General features: G+C 41.3%; 1 protein-coding gene across 1 annotated transcript in view; it reads right to left on the bottom strand.

The window, feature by feature from the left end:
- The window catches only part of CRY1 (cryptochrome circadian regulator 1), a 46,910-nt gene extending 33,199 nt beyond the window's left edge, over positions 1 to 13,711 (bottom strand). Inside the window, exon 1 of the mRNA XM_042468837.1 lies at positions 13,378 to 13,711. Within this exon, the coding sequence (XP_042324771.1) occupies positions 13,378 to 13,535 (158 nt within the window). The 5' untranslated portion in view covers positions 13,536 to 13,711. The remainder of the gene's footprint in view (positions 1 to 13,377) is intronic.
- Positions 13,712 to 13,920: the final 209 nt, after the last annotated feature.

The following is a 13,920-nucleotide window of genomic DNA, read 5'->3' as shown; positions in this document are numbered from 1 at the left end:
TGCGGTGCAGCATTTACATACGCTGCACTGCAAAAATGTTGAAAAAGTGCTGCCACTGTGGCAAAGCTGGCTTTGTCCTGGCTCAAAAAGGAGCGGCTTTCTGCCACTTCTTTTTGAGCTGGGAAAACGCCAGATTGGGGCCATCAAAGGGGCAGTCAGAAGCCACTCCTTCGGGGCCATCTGTTTTGCCCCTAAGATCACTTTTATATACACAGAATGGGGTGAACAGAACCTTGATTCCAAAACTGATCTCTACTAAGCATATACAGTATAAATTTTGTAGTAATGTTCGCTGAATTATCAAATTATCTGGGAACCATATCTCAGGAGTTACAACTTCACATATAGATCTGCTTGGTTTTTTTTAAAAAAAAAACCTACTGAATGTTATACAAAAATGAGAAATATAAGAATTTACAAATATATCACAGCACAATAAAATCCAACACAAGGAACAATGCTACCTAATACACAACAAAATCCAGCAAAAGGAAGAGAAGCTGGATAAGACCATTGAATTACAAGTCTATCCTTTTGCAGGTTCATATCAATCCTAAGAAGTCAGCACCATATTACATTAGAGGACATCTCTGCAAAACCTGAATTGATTTGATGGTAGTCCAGTTGATATATTATTTACATGTGCATTCAAAATCAAACATGGGCCTATCAACCTGTCTCTTTTTTTCTAATTCTTATCTACCCTCAGTTGATGTGTAAACTTTTAACAAAGTGCCTTAACCATACATGATCCTGTCATTTCCCCACAACAGAATTCTTTTATGTTCTTCCAATGCTTGGCTACCTTAATATATGCAGACATGGGCATCATAATGAGATCCTTATGTAATAAATGCTTGTTTCTCCCAGCTAATATTTATAAGAGCTGCATAAGATTTTTTTTTCCTGGATGACCCATTATTACAGTGAAGGAATATCAACTACTCAGTTCTAAAAATGTGAGGGTGAAAGGAACATTCAAGCCACATATAAATGAGTAAATCATAATGTTCACATCCTGTTAATATAGGATGGCCAACAACTTACCATACTTAAGACTCTGACTGCCATCAGTGTAGTATTTTAAGCAGACTCTTTATACAGAGACAGACCTGAGGCAGGAATGTGTGATTCTCTCCCAAGCCAAGTCCAGTATGTTACAGATAAGATCTGTTTCTCTTCAGCACCGTTGCTTGCCTATGTTGTTGTTGTTGTTGTCTGCCTTCAATTCATTTCCGATTTAGGGAGGGCATATCTGCTACACTTAATCCACCTACATCACTGCCTTTTCCTTGTGGAAAGAGGCCTCTCAATGTAATCCTGATGTGGTCACTGATGAGGCCACATAGGAGCAGTGAAGACGTCCTTGCCACCAATTAACAACATGTGTTTTCTGTGCTTAGGAATCATGCCAGGGTCAAGAACAACAGCTGGGCCAGCCCTAGTTGCACTCGAGTTGGACGCGACCACCATCTGGATCAACATTGGCTTCTGTTTACAATGGATCTTAAGATGGCCCAGTTGCCCACAGGAAAAGCATTTCATGGCACCCTTGTCTTTTAGTTGCCCCTGGTGGTTAGAAGATGGTTGCTGATCAGGTCGAGGTTGTTGTGCTGGCTTAGGATCGTTGTTTTTGTGCACCTGGAGGCGAGAGTTGTCTCTGTGTGCAAAGTGATGCTCTGGCCTGGATGTACAGGGACTTCCTGCATTTGGTAGTGCAGGGCTGCTCTCCACTGGTCTTATAACAGGCTCCCTTCCTGCTCTTCTTTTGTTGGCAGGCCAAGTCCTTTCTATTTAAAAAGGCCTTCAGTTTTTAACTATTTTAAGTGGTTTGTATGTAATGCTTTTTTAACCTTTGTATTTCAGACTGTTTTAGTTTTATTGTTATAATGTAGGGAGTGAGACGCTTTGGATCTCTTATTGGAGAAAAGAAGCATATAAATAAAACAGAGAGGGGCAAGACTTTATTGAAGTTTTTTAAAAAAGTATTAACCAAATTGTAAATATCAGTATTATGAAAGTGCAGTAGCAGAAAACCTGAATAATAGCAGCATTTGATTCCTGACATCCATACTTATTTAGAAACTGAGGTCCCATACAGACAGGCCAAAATAAAGCTGCTTCGGGTCAGATTGGAAGGAAGCTGCACCAAAGCCACGCTCCAGTCCTTAAGACTGGAGTGTGGCTTTGGCGTGGCTTTCGGACTCTTAGGATACATGCATCATTTAAACAGCATACCTCCAATGTGACCCAAAGCAGCTTTATTTTGGCCTGTCTGTATGGGGCCTGAGTCTTCATATCTAATTATTTTTACCAGCTGTTTTAACTGGAATGATTGTGAACAGCCAGTCCCCTTATGAAGCACTGGATTGTAAAGAGACCTCTCAGTAAACAATATCAGATCTGGTAACCCTCTTCTTTCTCTGTTTCACCAAAGGAAGCATGGCTTGTAGACAAGAATTTTCAACTGTAATGCCTAAACTCTGGAACAATCTCCTTCCTAGGTTAAACAAGAGTACTCTTTAACTTCTTTTAAATATATTCTTAACACTATTTTATTCCAAATTGCATTTTTGTCTAAGTGGTCTGCTACTGCAGATAGTTTTCATGATGCTGCTTTCACGGATGTTTTTTGTTTACTTTGCAATGTCTGGAGTAATGTATGTGTTTGTAAGAAGTTAAGATTTTGTTACAGAAAGGTGAGATGCAAATGACCTAATTTGACCTACTCACCAAATAATGAGATATCAGTACATACTGATTACAATCTTATCTGGACAGAGGCAACCTGCTGCTCTTTGGCTAAGCTACAACTTGTTCACTATTTTGTAACCACACATTTCGTTCATTACAATGGGGTAATGAATATCTGGGGGTTACTTTTGTAAGCTTCAGATGGTCCTAAGTATAATGATTCTTTCATAGTAACTAAAAGACTCAATCACATTACACAATGCTTTGTGTCATTAACTGCCTTATAGTATGTTTTCAAGCCGAGGTCCAGTATTTTTAACAGGTATATGTTCAGGAATTCTTTAATATTAACCCTATATTCTCAAATGAAACCTATTAACTGATATGGATTATGTAAGTGGAGAATGACCTAATAAAATGTTCCTTGTTTACATGATTATCTGTATCTGCATCAGCAAATTTGATTATTTCATGCAAAATGCTGTGTGGCTGTTCTCCCACAGCCAAAATCTAAAAATCCTCTTTTAGCACGACTCCATTTCTTCCTGCAGGGTTCCTGGCCATTGATTCCTTGTTCAGTTGTATCTCCCACACTATTTAACATATATACAAAACTGAAAGGACAAGTTGTCCGGAGTTTATGAGACTTGGGCTACCAGTATGCTGAAGACATTCAATTCTAGTTCTCCTTTCCACATAAATCCCATGAAGCTGCTTCAGATCTAAGCCAGTATCTGTCTTTTTAAAAGATTGGATGTGAGTCAACAAACTGAAACTTAATCCAAAGAAGGGAGAAGTGTTTTTTGTCTGCTGAAAGGCAAACCAGGGTATAGGGACTCAACCTGTGCTGGATGGCACAGGTTTGTAGTCTGGGTGCAGTCCTGCACTCCAACGTAAATGATGCTGCTTAGGGTTCTGCAGTGGCCAGAGTGTTTTCACACACTTAAAGTTCGTGTGACAATGGCACACTTTCCTGGAGATGACCCATCTGGCCATGGTGTCACAGCTTAGTTACAGCCTGTTTGGATTACTGCAACACACTCTACATAGTGCTTGACTTTTCAAAGTGCTCAGAAACTTCAGTTGTTTCAAAAGGGATATATGCAGATCAGAGTTAGTTATAGAAAACATATGACTGTATTTCTACAAGACCTCCAACTACTACTCATTTGTGGGCTCAGTTTGAAGTGCTGATTATTACCTGCATTGTCCTTTATGGCTTGGGTCCAGATTGTCTGAAGGACCATATCCACCCATACATGAATGCCTGAGTTTCAGTTCTTGAAGAGTAGGTTTCTTTCAGGCCTGCTACATCTACAGGCACCTCTGGTGGGAACATGGAAGATGGGCTTCTTCATGGCTGCTCCCAGGCTCTGAAACTCCCTTCTAAGGGAGGGCTGGCCGACAACATCCTTGTTGTCCTTCGACAGATAGCAGATGATGTTTTCATTCCGATAGGTGTTTGGGAACTGACTGTTTATAAGGAAAGGGCTTTTAATGATATGCTGTGTTCTTTGAGGCCTTGCCTTTTTATTAGTATGTTTCTAATTTTTTTTTGTAACTCTGCAACTAATCAAATTTTAACAATAACTTTTTTGTATATTTTTATCAATATGTGTTTTTATATGTACAGTATTGCCTTTAGTTTCTGTAAGTCACCTTGAATACAAGTTGTGGGGAATGAGCAGGATATAAATAATAATAAATAAACTTTTTATTTGTATCCCGCTCCTTCCCAAGATCAGGGAAGGAGCGGGATACAATAATACAGACTTATTGTATACTTTAATCTAGGACATGGGTTTTCTAGATAGCTCTTGATCAGTTTGTTTCTGCCCACCATTACAGAAAGAGCATCAACTCACAGGTATTTTGGGACTGAAGTTTGTGCCACGAACTAAGAGACTAAAGGCCACTGAGAGCTGCATTTTTCAGCCTCTTAAGAAGAACATCATAGCAAGGAATAAAATAATCTGAGCCCATTGGTCAGTGAAAGTATAAATGATGTAATGCATGCTTGCTTCCTCCTCTTGCAGTTTTATTTTTTATATATATTGTATGTGTAACATTGTGAGCTTGTGAGTGAATTTCCTATATTTAGTGTCTACACAGTACAATTTGAGAGAAGGGTTTATAGCTGTTCAAAAACTACCGAACAAAACAACCACAAAAACAAAAAACCACACAACCACAAACCAAATAGCATAGAAGAACATAGGAGAAAAAAAGTTGGTTGATATTTGGTACAGAATTTACTACACAGAATCATAGAGTTGGAAGAGACCCCAAGGACCACCCAGTTCAACCCTCTGCCATGCAGGAATCCACAATCCAAGCACCCCCAACAGATGGCCATCCAGCCCCTGTTTGAAAATCTCCAAAGGAGACTCTACCACATTCTGAGGAAGTGTGTTCCACTGCTGAACAGCTCTTACTGTCAGGAAGTTCTTCCTAATGTTGAGGTGGAACATCTTCTCCTGTAGTATGCATCCATTGCTCCATGTCCTAGTCTTTGGAGCACGAGATAACAAGCTTGCTCCATCATCAACATGACATCCTTTCAAATATTTAAAGAGGGATATTCAATCACCTCTTAACCTTCTCATTTCCAGGCTAAACATACCCAGCTCCCTAAGCTGCTCCTCATAGGTTATGGTTTCCAGACCCTTCACTATTTTGGTGGCCCTCTTCTGGAGACACTCCAGTTTGTCAACATCCTTTTTGAATTGTGGTGCCCAGAACTGGACACTATTCCAGGTGAGGCATGATCAATGCAGAACACAGAGGCACTATTACTTCACTTAATCTAGACACTATACTTCTATTGATGAAGCACAAAATCATATTGGCCTTTTTAGCTGCCACATCACACTATTGACTCATGTTCAACTTGTAGTCTACTAGGACACCTAGATTCCTTTCACAGAGTATCTCTGAACCCAAATTTATGCCACAGATTTAAAATATGAATTAAAAGGAAGCTCACAAGCAACCTAATTCTGGGAGACTTCAAGTCAGACATTTTTTGCTTGTTGCAATTGTTGGGCAAATGGGAGTTGTATACCTTTGCTGCTCTACCAGTGGATCCAGACGTACCTTCTATTCACCACTGCCATAAAGCCCTTTAGTAAAGTGTGTTAAGATTATTTGATCATCTCAATCCGTCTATCCATACCCTAACCTTCTCCACAAATGTGCTGCTTTGTGTAACCCTGCAAAAAAAAATGAAGCAAAGTGAACACTAAGGAGATGACTTTCAGGAAGGCTTCAAAATGGCTTTTTCAAATCCCTGTCTAGCACTCCCTTCGTAGTCTTTTAAGCCCCAGATGAATGTCTTTTTATTCACAGAGGTCTTTTAAATAAACTTTAAGTAAAATTGTTTCAGTGTTGTTTTTGACCTGAGCAGCTAACTACTTTGTCTTTGCTAGAAGGAATGTTATTCAGTCTTTATTGCTTACTGTTTTGAATTATTTTAAAGTATTTTTTAACATGGTATTGGTCTTACCTTTTCCACCATAGGCTACTCAGAGTATAATGATGGACATCCACATTTTAATAAAGAATGCTGAAAATAATATTTTTCAAAGATTAGAATATAAGTGAAAGTCACATAAATATGTTTATTGCATGGCTCATTACCATGTGCATGAGCCCCATTCATTTAAATGGGGCTCAAGCATAGGTGGAATTCCCTTTACATGAGGGGGGAATGTCCGGAACAGATCCCCCGCATAAAGGAAGGGTAGACTGTACTTGATATTGCTACTGCTAGTTGACTAGGTTTACTCAGCAAGATTTGTTCAGAGGAGGTTTGTCATTGCCTTCCTGAGTCTGAGAGTATGTGACTTCCCCAAGGGCCAGTGGGTTTTATTGCTGACCTGGGAATCGAACTATGGGCTTAAGAGTAGTAGTCCAACACTCAAACCACCACACCACGTGGCTTACCACCACAAAACTATATCTTATCTCAGAAAGATGGCTGGATGCTGCAATGAGGGTGATCTTGAAGTTACAATAGCAGGGCAGATGTCAGGACTAACAAAACTGAAGCACATGAAGAAACAGCACAATACTTAGAGGTAGGTGCAGAGTATAAGGTGGACAATATTGGACAACAGTGGGTAAACACAGTAGTCAGTTCCAAAATTGATTTTGAAACCCCCAATACAGTGCTGTGATGTATGGGAGATGGATATCTGAGCCATGGTGGAGACAAGGACATACTGTATATACTCATGTATAAGTCTAGAAATTTTAGTCAAAAAAGTGACCCTAAAAAACTAGGTCAACTTATCCATGGGTCAATGTAAATACTATACTTTAACTTATTTAAAAAGGGAACCATCCCCTGGTGAAAGGCAAGAATGCAATCTGTTCTGGAAGTAATGACCTCCCTCTACTTTCTCTTCCATACAGCCTTTTCTGTTAGCCAAAATAGTTATGCCTGCCAAATTTTGTAAGTTCTTTGACATGGTTTTCCTTTGCTTCATCATTTAGATCTTGTGTTGCATGTCCTTACATTTTACTCTCGACTTATCCAAGGGTCATAGCAAAATCCATAATTTTGCCCCCAGAACCTGCCCTCGACTTATACATGAGGTCAAGTTATAGTCAAATATATATGGTATTTCAACACTTATGGTGCCAAGGAGTGATTAGATGGCTATGCTCCAGACATTTGTGATAATGATGGTATCTGTCTCTGTACAAAAGGGAGTAAGACAGATAGGATCTTAGAGGCTCCGCCCATTCAGGTTCATAGTGCTACTGATCATAGTATAATACTGAGATATAGGGGAAGTCATCTCTATAGTGATCTCTGCAAGAGAGATGAAAACTCACACAGGAGTGCTTCCAACAGAAAGAAGATTAGTGGGATGTCTGAAAGGACACATTAGTAAAAAGAAACCCAAGCCAGATGAAGCATATTAAACATTAAGATCTGAGCAATGCTGCAGGCTGGTGGTCTACCTTCATTCTTTACTGCAAGGCTCTCAGTGCCAAGGTTTCCTACAGTCGGCATAGAAGCAGCTGTCACCAGAGGAGTTTTTGACACAGGCAGGTCATGACACTTCTTATCCTTTGGCATTTATCTTTATATTTCTTCTTTGTATTATTTTCTTTGAAATATTAAGTATGAGTTCCCTTTTTTCAACATGAAGATGGTACAATAGGAGAAAGATTATCCTGGAGTCAGAGCTAGGTGTAGAGTTCCATGTCAAGGAAGCCACAAGCACTACAGGGACAGAATATATTCTCTCCTATGGGGCTGCAACTAGGGCAGAGATGGAAAAGGTCAATGCCACTAATTAAGTCATCAGTAGCAATGTGGATACCAATAATGAGTTCACTAGCAATCAAGTGGATTCTTGGACTACTTGTGCTGAAGAAGTAATTCTTGTAGTCCAGTTTGTTTTGGGCTGCATGATCAGCATCTTGGAGGGATACCTCCCAGCAATGAAGATACAGATGAGAAGTGTAATCCTTCAGACCCTCAGAATAAAGCTATAGGAGATCTAACAAGCTCAATTATGTTTCTTTCCCAAACAATATACACAAAAGGAATGTCCACTACAGGGAAATACAGTTGTCCCTCCTCATTCTGTATATACTGTATATACTCATGTATATACTCATTGTATACTGTATATACTCATGTATAAGTCTAGAAAATGTAGTCAGAAAAACTGACCCCAAAAACCTGGGTCGACTTATCCATGGGTCAAAGTGAGTACTGAACTTTAAGTCTTATTTAAAAAAAGAACCATCCCCTGGAAGAACTGACCCGCCCCCCATTCTCTCATCCATCCAGCTTTTAGTATGAGCACACACAGTTATACTTGCTGAATTTTTTAAAAGTTGTTTGGCATTGTTTTCCTTAGCTTCATCTTTCAGATCCTTTGTTATATGCCCCTATATTTTACCCTCAGGTTACCCTTAGGCCATATCAAAATCCATAATTTTGGCCCCCAAACTTTCCCTCGACTTATACATGAGGCCAACTTATAGTCGAGTATATACAGTATATGTCCGCCTGATTTTCAGGTATCCTCTGAACTGAGCCTCACTCTATTCAGTAGGTTCCCCAAATATCTGTGTAGCATTGAGGGCTGGAAGGACTATGTGAGGGAGAGGAAGCCAACTTCCACCACTCCAGCTCTACCTCTATTTCCCCCTATTTTTCCAGCTTTACCCCTATTTTCCCACAAACTGTAAGTTGAGAAACGTATGCCCCAAAATTTACCCTAAAATCAGGGGTTGACTTGTATATGGGCTGAGTTGGACTGGAGGGCAGTTAACAACAACAACAACAAACTGTAACCGTGCTCATAAAGCTCCTTTAAAAAGCAGCCCTGATGCCCCACTCTCCATGCCTCGACAGTGATTGGTGAAAGAGGTGTGAGGCACCAGTGTGTGCGTGTGTGGTGATTCCCTTCTCAATCCCATCTCCAGACCTTTCCTTCTCCTCCTCACATTTCCCCTCGATTTGCAGTCCAATCTCCAAAACTTTCTTTCTCCTCCTCCTTGCATTTCCCCATTTTCCCTTCATCTTCAAGCCGATTTTAAAACCTTTGCTTCTCCTCCTTTTCCTCCACCTTGCATTTCTCTATTTAAGGTCATGTCATTAAGGTTCTGATCTAATATTTTATCCAATGGCACTGCAATGGGTTTCCCAAATTCAAAATATGACTACCACCATCAGGTAAGTCTAACATCTAGATTGGATAACAAATGGGGACAGTTATAACTGTTGTTTACTAAGATGGTATGATTTTTAATGAATGCACTCATACCCGCTGTCAGGTTTGTTTTGGTAAATGTCTTCCCATTTTGGTTGTATGAAAAGATAGATTTTTTAAAACTGGAGTAAAAACTCTACAGAAAAGCAACTCTGAGAGTCAAGAAAGCTATGTGGATCTCCAGCATTACTTTTATCAGGATAAAACAAAGTAGTGCTGAACAATAAAGCCTGATTGTTATTTTGTGACTTTTTGTTGATTCTAATGCCCAACTATAAATTTTAGGAGAGAGATACTGATAACTCTTAGGAACTCTTAGCAGGGATGAAGGGTCATTGCTGACAAGTCAAAATAGCTTGAAACTATAACATTAAAAATGTAATGCATTTCAAGGCTATGGATTTCACATGAATAATACTGCTCTTGAAAATTTAATTGCCAATCTCTGACCTGTTGAATCCTTTATGCAATCAATTGACTAGCATTTTAGTACTACAGAATCAAAAAGCCAAAGTACTTCATGATTACCTTCATCTACTCATTCTAACCATTTAAAACTATAAGGATAAAAGCATATAAAAGCTTATAAAGCACTACTAAGATCATAAAAATTAAGATAACCCAATAATGCAGAGCATTCAAGCTTACACACGTTCAACGTACAGAGACTGCTCTAGTTCCCAGGACCATCTTAGTGTCATCTTATTCCTGGGATACAGGCTCTTTTCCTACCACATAAACTTTTTCCTAATGGCCTCTGGGCCCTGCTTCACCCGGTCCATACATATTCTTAGAAAAGGGAAGAAAAAGAGTGGAGTGTTTGCTTTCCAGTACACTTATAAATGGTCTTTAATAAGGGAGAAAGAACAGGAAATGTCAAGACGCCCCGTTTTCAGAAAGAAAGTTGGTGATACTCGCAGACCTACCCTGCTCCTAATCAGCAACCCCTCCCCATCTACAGCCATCTAGGCATCAACCATCCCACTCCTTCCACAACACCATAGCAACACATATGTTCACACTTTCCATGCAAACACCCAAGTAAAATATGCACACACAAATCTGACAATACCCTCCCCCCCAGAATTTCACCCTTCTTTCCTGAGTCCTTTTCAAGCTTATTAGGCAATGGTAAGTGCATATTTCAAACATGTGGTTTGGTAGTTGGGCCTCACACAAACCTATGCCTTCCACTCCTTTCTCTAGGAAAAATTATGTGCAGTATTTTGCAACCAGCCAGACAGCCTCAGCAGTCTTCTTTAGTACTCCCCAGAGCAGATGCTCAAATTTTGAAGACTGTCAATGGCCACTAAAAGGACTGGAAACCCCAATGTAATGTCAAGAACAGTCACATTTTACCGGTAACCACTTTACATATTGCTGAGGAATTCAGTCTCTCTTTCTAGTAAATCAAAAAATTTCATTTGAATAACTCCCTCGAAAATTATAGCTAGACACTGAAAACAAAATGTAAAGAAGCCTTAAAACAAAAATCTGCCACAGACTGAAATTAGGAAGGATCTCCTGCCTCTTGTGTTCTGATCCTCTTCTTTTTTTATCCTTTGGCAAGTTAAGGAAGTGCAGTCAAAAGCAAAGTTATACAATGATAAGCTTGAGTCAACTTTAAAGCTTTAATATCATGAACACTGTGTAACAAGTGCTCAAGGAATAGGGCCAAGAGAAAGGAGGGCAGTGATGCCATGTGACAAGTCTGACTAGCAATTATACATGACATGTCAGTAGGACAACTATAGATAAAACTCATGCAAGAGCTTAACATGCATTTCCCACACATCTCATTGCAACAGGCCCAACACATGTGTCATTTTAAGCATCCTTACTTGCATTTCCTTGCATTCATAGCCTAGTGCTACTATATTTTCTCCAAGATTCTTTCACTGCATCCTCTTTATTCCTTCAAAGTTTTTAAATCTTAAATAGGTTTCACATTAATGACAACATTCTTTATGAGCTTAAATCCAGACACCAAAGGGCCCCAGCAGAAAGATTTTCTAGCTATCATGACTAGGAAACTGCTACCGAACATACATGAGAATGCACAGTTCATGCTAAGCAAATCAGAAGAAGGGTCTGCTCCTGCCAAACTGGGAGCCAGGCATTCTTGAAGAAATTAATAACCTCTTATGTATGTTAAACACTATAAAGATCACTTCAATTGCCTAGAAACTGCATTGAGGCCACTCACCTATCTACTACCCCAATACTGTCTGTACTGATTAGCTCTCTAAGGTCCAGAAGGCATTGCAGAAATAACCCAGTTTGAGACCACTTTAACTGCCCTGGCTAAGTGCTAGGGAATCCTGGGAATTGTAGTTTTCTGAGACATTTAGCTTCCTCTGTCTGAGAGCTCTGGTGCCACAATAAACTATAATTCCCAGGATTCCATAGCACTTAGCCAGGGCAGTGAAATTGGTCTCAAACTCAAACATTTCTGCAGTGTGTTTTGGACCGAAGATTTCAGGCAGGAATCTGCCAATCCTGGAAGTGAAGGGAATAAAACGTGGGGCTTTATGTACATCAAGCAAGTACTTTTTAAAACTAGGCTCCAACCCTCCACTTGGATACCAGCTCCCAACGTTACAGAAGTCTACAATTCTTCACTCAGCAACATAAATCATTCGTATAGTTTACACTGCCCAAGTGTTCAGTATTCATTTGGTAATAAACACAACCAGATCCAGACAGGAAACGCCAAAACTTTATTCTATGAGCAGCTTCTAGCAAGTGCCTTTCGCTCAGACATTGGAAAATGAGTTTGGTGCTGACTCTGAAGCATCCAAGCGAAGTGAGCTCTTGCTGATTTTTGCACAGCAGCAGAAGGGATTGTGACTCTAATGCTTCTGTGCTGTGCCTCAGGAAGAGGCTGGAAAGGGTCCAACTGAGAACAAGCCATAGCAAGAAAAAGGGGATGGGTCGGTCAGCAGCATGACCGTATATATAACCAGCTGATGACTAAGTGTCTCTGGCACAGCGAGGGGAGTGGCCTGAAACAAAGATCTCATCCTTGAAGTCCCTCCGTCTCAACCAAGATCCAGAAACCCTTGGGACCTGTGGCTAATATTGCTTGCCCAAATGCACTCAGGGACAACTGACTCTGCATCCACACTGCAGAAATAATCCGATTTGACACTTTTAAATGCCATGTCTCAATGCTATGGAATTCTGGGAGGCTAACTGAAAGAAAGAAATTGGCAGCATGAGCTTTTGTAGATTACAGTCTACTTCCTCAGATGCATTTAGTGGAGTGGAAACCAGGGACTGTAGAAACCAATGACATATATATGTATGTTTGTCCCTGGTTTGCACTCCACTAAATGCATCTGAGGAAGTAAACTTAAGCCTGCGAAGGCTCTAACTAGGGACAATGGAAACCAATGGCATATATATTTCAGTCCCTGGCTTCCACTCCACTAAATGCACCTGAGTAAGTAGACTGTTGTCTAAGGAAAGCTCATGCTGAACATTTCTTCCTTTCAGTGAGTCTCAAAGGTGCTAGAACGCCTCTCTCTATATATATTATATCATTATAAAACATCTGAGGAAGTAGACGCTGAAGTCTATGAAGGCTTATCCTGCCAACTTCTTCCTTTCAGTGAGTCTCAAAGGTGCTGCAATACTCAATCTAGAGAGACTGACCCGGCTATACCTTTGCATTCAGCAGCAACAAATGCCACTTCTAGGCTTGGTTACGGAGTGCCTGCATCGCTATTGTATAACCAGGCTGCCAGCGCGCATGCGCAGAGGGCCCTCGGCTGCATCCAGGAGTGGAGGAATAACCCGGTTTGGTACCGCTTTAACTCGATGTCTGGGCCCACAACGAACTCCAACTCCCAGAATTCCATAGCAAAGACCCAGACAACGAGTTAAAGCGGTACCAAACCGGGTTATCTGCCCAGTCTGGACGCAGACTGAGGCAACTCACCTCCAGCGGTTGATGCCCACGTTGGAAGAGCCGGCGAACCAAGGGTCGAGGATGTAGACGCAGCGGACGGAGTCTGCTCCTTGGATGACCTCCCTGAGGGCCGGGTTGTCGTGGAGCCGGAGCCCTTTGCGGAACCAGTGCACCGCGTTCACCCCCATCGCGACCCAGACCCCAAAGCCCACACCAGGTCCGGAAAGGTCGACTAGGATCCGGTGGGAGCAGCGGCGGGGGAGGCAGTCGGAGGGAACCGCATCCCGGGCTCCGCTGGGTTATTTGTTTGTTCCTCTTCAGTCGCTGCTATTGCTGCGCGCGCACCCAGAGGAGAGAAGGAAGGAAGAAGCCGGGCTGGCGCGCGTGGGTGGGCCCCGCCTCGCCTTCCTCCCAAAGGCAACGCCGCCCGCCCTGTGACTAGTCTACGCAGCAACTTCGGCACAGACTCCGCCCCCAGGCCCCGCCCCTCCGTCCCGATTGGCTCCCCGCCAGCCACGTGACCGGCATGGACGTGGTTTCCCTTCTCCTCACGTTTCTGAAATGTGTTTTCTG

The sequence above is a fragment of the Sceloporus undulatus genome, chromosome 5, assembly GCF_019175285.1.
Source record: "Sceloporus undulatus isolate JIND9_A2432 ecotype Alabama chromosome 5, SceUnd_v1.1, whole genome shotgun sequence".
Taxonomy (NCBI): domain Eukaryota; kingdom Metazoa; phylum Chordata; class Lepidosauria; order Squamata; family Phrynosomatidae; genus Sceloporus; species Sceloporus undulatus.
Note: the sequence above shows the minus strand (reverse complement) of the source record. Positions and strands in the feature narration are given on the sequence as shown.